This window comes from Pteropus medius, unplaced genomic scaffold (genome assembly GCF_902729225.1).
Source record: "Pteropus medius unplaced genomic scaffold, Ma_sr-lr_union100, whole genome shotgun sequence".
NCBI classification, from domain to species: domain Eukaryota; kingdom Metazoa; phylum Chordata; class Mammalia; order Chiroptera; family Pteropodidae; genus Pteropus; species Pteropus medius.
The window spans coordinates 188,128-194,667 of NW_024355522.1; the positions used below are offsets into that span (position 1 = coordinate 188,128).

General features: G+C 50.1%; 1 protein-coding gene across 1 annotated transcript; it reads left to right on the top strand.

The window, feature by feature from the left end:
• Positions 1 to 2,259: 2,259 nt before the first annotated feature.
• LOC120599631 (spindlin-2) lies at positions 2,260 to 4,045 on the top strand. The gene is made up of 2 exons (XM_039858709.1): positions 2,260 to 2,352; positions 2,965 to 4,045. The coding sequence occupies exon 2, from the start codon at positions 2,967 to 2,969 to the stop codon at positions 3,741 to 3,743; it is 777 nt and encodes a 258-aa protein (XP_039714643.1). The 5' UTR covers positions 2,260 to 2,352; positions 2,965 to 2,966; the 3' UTR covers positions 3,744 to 4,045.
• The last annotated feature ends 2,495 nt before the right edge of the window (positions 4,046 to 6,540 follow it).

A 6,540-nucleotide genomic window follows, 5' to 3' on the forward strand; every position in this document is an offset into this window, starting at 1 on the left:
ATAGATCGGTTTGACTATTTTTTGAAATTTAAATAAATTGCGTAGAAAACGATGTGTCCTTTTGTTGTCTTCTTTTTTTTCAACATATTTGTGAAATTCATTCATGTCGTGGCATGTCGTTGTAACTTGCTCATTCTCAGTCCTGTATGATATTCCATTGTATGAATATACCATAACATATTCAGTCTACCATTGATGAAAATTTGGGTGGTTTCTAGTTTGTAGCTATTAGAAATAGTTGAACACATATATTTTATAATAAAATATAGGGTTTCAAATTAGTGATAAGAGACTAAGTAATTCAAAAGAACTTTCTCATTAAAGAAACAATAAAAGCTGGAAGAAATAGTTAAAATAAATCTACTGAAAGTCATCTGAAAACCAAGAAGATAGGAAATAATTACCCAGCCAAAGTATGAAGGAGAACAGGTACAAGAGATAAACAGTCAAAGTGTTGGATGTTTTTTTTCCACTGGGGAAGTTTACCTATTGTGGAAGGGAACTGCTGAAAGGCTTAGAAGTTCAGGAGAAGTTATGAGTTCCCGTTGAAGCTAAGGATACAGAAATTGGAGTCTGGAGCCCTGGTAAACCTTCTTCACCTCTCGCTGGGACTCCAAAGGTGATATCCCAGGAATAAGGGTTAACCAGAACTAAATAAACTCTTACATGAACTAAAGTGTATCTGCAAATTGCTTTCCATAAAAAATCGTATGAATTTTCATTTAAATCAGGACTCTGTGCATGTATGTATGTAAAGCTCTTTCCTCATGCTCAATGACATTAATATTTTAAAGTTATTCCATATTTTGTTGAATCAATTTTTTTACTGATTTTATTTTTCCTCTGAGGAATTATTTCATTGTTTTAAGCTTACATATCAAGATGCACCCCATCACCAGATTCAGATACTGTAAGTATTAAACATTCAGTTTACTGGGTTTTGGGTTTATTCATTTCCTTTCTCTTTAGTTTTATTTTGCTGAGTTTAAAATTTTAATAAATCAAATATTGATTTGGGAATAAATTTAGTGTAAAAATTTCCCCCAAATATTTAAAAAATATTTGTAGCATTCCTTAAAGAACACCCAATATTTCTCCACTGATTATAAAACTGTCGTTTTACCTAATTGTTCCTTATAAAGTAATTTTTTCCTAAGCTTTACTTTCTGGTAAATAGATCACATTACCAGTTATTAAATAGATATATTTTCCCAAATGTTCAATAATGAGAGAAAAGTTAAGTTGTGGTCACTGTAAAATTGAGTTTTATAGACCAACTGCCAGATATGGAATAGGTGCTCAAGAAGTATTTGCTGATTAAGGGAATTAATGTTTTTAAAAAATCTAATGTCAAGAGAAAATGTTTATTGTGAGAAAGAGCAGCTCATAAAACTGTATATGCAAAATGATCCCAGTTTTGTAAGAGCTTAGAAAAAAATGGCAAAAGAAATGATAATTAATATTTTGCAGTGACTCCAGAAGAATGGGAGCAGAAATTGCAGTTGATTAATTTTTTCATAGAAAATTTCTGAAATTTACACAGTGATAACATTGTGCAAATAAATCATTTGCAATAGACTAGGGAAAAGAGAAAGGCAGGGGTAATCTTTAAGAAGTAAACTCCAAGAATGACCAGTCTAGAGATTGGGTCAAAACGGCAGACTGAGAATTAGCACACTTCTCTCTTCCTATCCCAAATCTTTGCAAATGACAGGTAAGACAGATTTATGTGTAAAGAATAACCACATAAGGGCACTAAAAAGAAACGAATGAATTCCTTGAAGATGGAAAGCAGATGGGCAGGGGCATTGAGAGTGTGAAGGCAGAGGTGAGTACAGGAGCCAAAGGACCTGATATGGGGAGAAAGGAGAAGCAGAATTGTGGGCACAGCTGCTCCTGATTTTGGAAAGAGGCGGGCAGGAGACAAGGAATACCTCCCATGTCAAAGGCAGTGGTGGGCTTGAGAGTTGGGGGCGGGGGGCACGCAATGTTTGGCAGGAAGGGGAGGCCTTTCTCCTGGCAGGAAGCTGCGCTACGGAAAGAGGGAGGAGACTGCTGCTGCAGTAGCTGCTGGTGGGAGCCCGATGTGGCAGAGGGGCCGCTGCCGCCGACAGGGAGGCAGAGGGCCCGCGAGCCCGGTGCTGGAGACGCAGCCGCCATCCTCCTCGCCTGCCCCGCCGCCCTGCTAGCGCGCTCCTCGCCCGCGCATCCGCGCATCCTCCCCTCCCGGCTCGTGCAGGCGCCCGGCTCGGCGCCCGCTAGTCCTCCTTCCACACAGGCTCACGGCGAAGGCTGCGGCGAGGTGTCCGGTCTGGGCACGTGAGGCCCGCGATCCCGGCCGGTAGACGCCAGGTAGGCCGAGGCCATCGGTGGGCGCCGGGATGGACAAGGGAGATGGGACGGACGCCCGCGGGGGTGAGCGGGGGAGGCGGGCTCCCAGCCCCGGCTGGGGTGCGAAAGTGCGATGGGCTATAGGGAAAGCGGGTGGCGTTAGGGGGCGGGCGAGGAATTGAAGCGACGGCGCCGGGTGCCGGGTGCCGGGAAAGCGACTGGGGCTGGCAGGGGGCGTGTGGGCAGCAGGCTGGCGCGTTCCGACCCGGAGGACAGCGAGCGCCTGCGGGTCGGAGCCGGCGAGGGGCGGGCGCCGTGCACGGCACTCAGCGAGGGCGGCGGGGGCAGCGGGCTTTGAACAAGGAGGCAGCGCGCCGGCTCTTGCAGAGTTCCGGAGCCCAGCCAGCGCCACTGTCGCCGCCGCTGCCCCTCACCGCAGCCTAAAGGCACCTGGGGGCAGAGCCCTTGCGAGCGAGCGGCCAGCATCTCCAGCTCCGCTGCCACGCTCGCTCACGGGGAAAATCCAGGTGCCGGCAGCGCGAGCTTCGTAGCGACGTCGCTGTCCCGAGAACTTCTCCCCGTGGCATGCCGAGTGCCCTCTTACCCCCTCTTGTGCCCTCGCCCCTCCTGCAGGCATGAAGACCCCCAACGCACAGGAAGCCGAAGGGCAGCAGCCCCGGACACCTGCGGGCCGGGCCGCTGGGGCGGCAAACGTGACGAGGAGAAAGACATTCCAGAAGAAACAGAGGGGCAGACCTTCGTCTCAGCCCCGCAGGAGCATTGTGGGCTGCAGAATTTCACACGGATGGAAGGAAGGCGACGAGCCCATCACGCAGTGGAAAGGAACCGTTCTGGACCAGGTGCCTATAAACCCCTCTCTTTACCTGGTGAAATATGATGGCATCGACTGTGTCTATGGCCTGGAACTTCACAGAGATGAAAGAGTTCTGTCCCTTAAAGTTCTTTCCGACAGGGTGGCATCGTCTCAGGTCAGTGATGCAAGCCTCGCAAGTGCCATAATCGGCAAAGCCGTGGAACACATGTTTGAGGGTGAGCATGGTTCCAAGGATGAGTGGAGGGGGATGGTCTTAGCCCAAGCCCCGATCATGAAAGCCTGGTTTTACATCACCTATGAGAAAGATCCCGTCCTGTACATGTACCAGCTTCTAGATGATTATAAGGAAGGAGACCTCCGTATCATGCCAGAGTTCAGCGAGTCTCCTCCAGCGGAGAGGGAGCCAGGAGGAGTCGTAGATGGCCTGATAGGGAAACACGTGGAGTATACCAAAGAAGACGGCTCCAAGCGGATTGGCATGGTCATCCACCAAGTGGAAGCCAAACCCTCTGTGTACTTCATCAAGTTTGACGACGACTTCCATATCTATGTCTATGATCTGGTGAAAAAGTCCTAAGCCTTAGGGCGAACTTGGACACACGGGTGGAGACGAACGTATGCTTCGTGGACATGCAGAATAAAGTTGCTTTGCAGTGTACTGGAAGCGTGAGGGTCCCTGTCGATCCGACACTTTCGCCAGACACCTTTGCCGGCGTAACTGTTGTTTTGTTCTGAAAAATACAATCGTATGTGGGCACGACGAGTTGTGTGCAAGGACTTTCTCGCGTTGGAAGGATTGGGTGTGTTTAGTGGACGGGGCACGAAAGGAAGGGACAGCTGTAGATTCAGGCTGTGAATAAAGTTCAGCTAGTCTCATAATCGGTCATCTAAAAATGGAATAGGACTTAGCTGGTGTGGTCCAGGCAGGGGGAGGAGAGGGAACTAGGAGGCTGGGCTGTGGGGAAGGGAACAGGGAGGAGGTGATGGTTCAGGAAAGAGATGGGGAGGGCCAGAAGTGGAGAGGTCTTTGGGGGGAGGATGTCCAACTGGGAGGAGGTGAAGTGGAACAGAGGGGGAGAGTGAGCTCTTGGGGCTTAGAGGAAAACAGAGAGAATACGTTGAGTAGAGGGGGCCACAAAGAAGCTTACCAGAGGTCCAGAGCAGGGGGAGGAGACAAAGTGGGTAGGCAGGCATCTGGGAGAGGCTAAAGGGTCACTGGGAGGGAGGGTCTATGCTCCTGTAGGGGCCAGAGGCCAGGCACACTGAGGAAGGAGGAATTCTAAGAAGAAAGACCGAGGAAGGGAGTGAGAATACAGAAAGAGCTGTGGGGAGTGGGGCACGTGGGAGAAGGGAAGGCCCCGAGAAAAGCTGGGCTCCTGACAGCATCCACACTGCTGTCCCCGGCTCTGGCCACAAAAGACGGGGCAACCGTCAAAGGAGCCAGATGGAGGGCAGGTTCCCGAGAAAGGTATTTTGACTCAAGACTTAAGCAGGAGCCAATTTACACCTCAGACACTTATTTCAGGGAGTCCATGCCACGCCTGCAAAGCAGAGTCCCAGCCCTCAGCCCAAGCACACTAAGCACTGCCCTCCACAACACGGCGCTGGGGCGGCCTTCTCACGGCTCCCAGAGGACTCAGGTGCAGCCAATCTCGGACCCGAACGTCCCGGTCCATTTTCCCTACACCACATAAGCCATTTCTGTGGGCGATGGGTCTGTGGGGCACTCAGAAGTTAGGAGATGCTCCACCTTGCATTTGGGAAGTAGTTTACTCAGAACAATGGCACCTTGCTGAACCCAGGCACAGCAGTCCCCTCACCGTCCGTCCTCCCACTGGACTGTAGCTTGCTCCCCTGCAGAGGAGGTGCATTGGAGGACCGAGCTCACCATCTCTCTGGGGCATGGGGAGTCCTTGACAGTCCACCCTCCTCTCAGTAGCTGCCCTAAACCACAGGTGACTCCACACGGCGCTGCACCAAGTTGAGAGCTGCTTCCCCCAGGATCCCAGTCTGGCTCTATCCCAACAAAGCGGGTGGCTACTGACCCTTCACAGGGACCTCCTGGCCAACCTTGCCCACCCTAAGCTCACAGGAAGCTGTGGCGGGAGCTTATATGCAGCTTTGTTTCCAGGAGAGACAGATGGGATGGGGCAGTCGGGCTAGGACTTGTACCTTTGCACAACTATTTCCTATTTCCTTTGACTCTGGTCACACAGAGGGGGTGGTGGCTGATAGGGAGAGCGTACAGTAACCCCGCCAGAGTCCCTCAGACATATGGTGTCCCAACGCGTGGGTCTCCGTCCTTCTCCTCCTTGCCTTTCCCCAGTCCTGCTGTGGCAGTTCCCCTCAAAACCTTCTCTCTGGTTCCCCACCCCACACTCCAGTAAAATTGCCCCTTGCCCTCTCAGGAAGAGTTCTGAGGACTCCCCACTGTCCAAGTTTCCCCAACTCTATGCATAGCAGTGGGAGGAGGAGGCAGGAAGCCTCCAGGAGTTGGAAGGTAGTAATACCTACTCATTCTCCACCCAGCATGACCCAAAGCTGTTTGCCTCAAGAATGGCACAAGGCAAGGCCATCTCACCACAGCAGGGATTACTTTTCTTTCATATGTCACACAATTTAGTCTGGCAGACACCTGCAGGCCACCCATGTGCCGATTTCAGTCAGCTGTCATGTTTCATTTGAGCTTCGTGTTTGGGTTCTCTATGTCTAAACAGCTACTTAGACGTTTGGGAGATTTTGCATTACAAAAATTCTTGCTTCTGGCTCACCTGAAAAGAAAAAAAAAAGTAAATTGAGGATTAGAGCCCACATTCCAAAGAAGACACAAGCAGCTGGGTCTGAGGAAGGGCTCAGACCAGTTTCGACTCAGAATGCTCTCAAGTGGCCGTGCCCCCCGCTGGCCTGCTTCACTGTGAAAAAATGCCCAATTGTTCCCTGGAAGCACCTGCGTTTGGAGCTTTGGGGGCAGACCGAGGGAAAACTGCCTAGTCCCCCATTGCCTTACTTCGACTCCGTTTCTCTTTTTCTTGTCAACTTATTTGCTTTATCTCCACCCCACCAAAACTAACTTCAGGTGGGCAATCTGCCAGGCATTCCTCTTAGGCACAGGTACTGATGATATGGCATGAACAAAGGAAAGAAAGAAAATTATCTGAGCCTCATGGAGCTTTGATCTCAGTGTGTCAGAGAGTAGCCAAGATACAAGACGTAAATATGAAGCGTTTTCAAAGTGACACGTGTCAAGAAAGGGAAAAGAACGCAAAGAATGGGGAACTGAAATTCTGGGCAGGAGGCCGAAATTGGAGAGATAGGAAGGCCAGGGAGAGCCTCACTGTGAACATGTTGAATAAGACCTGAACGCTATTGGAGAA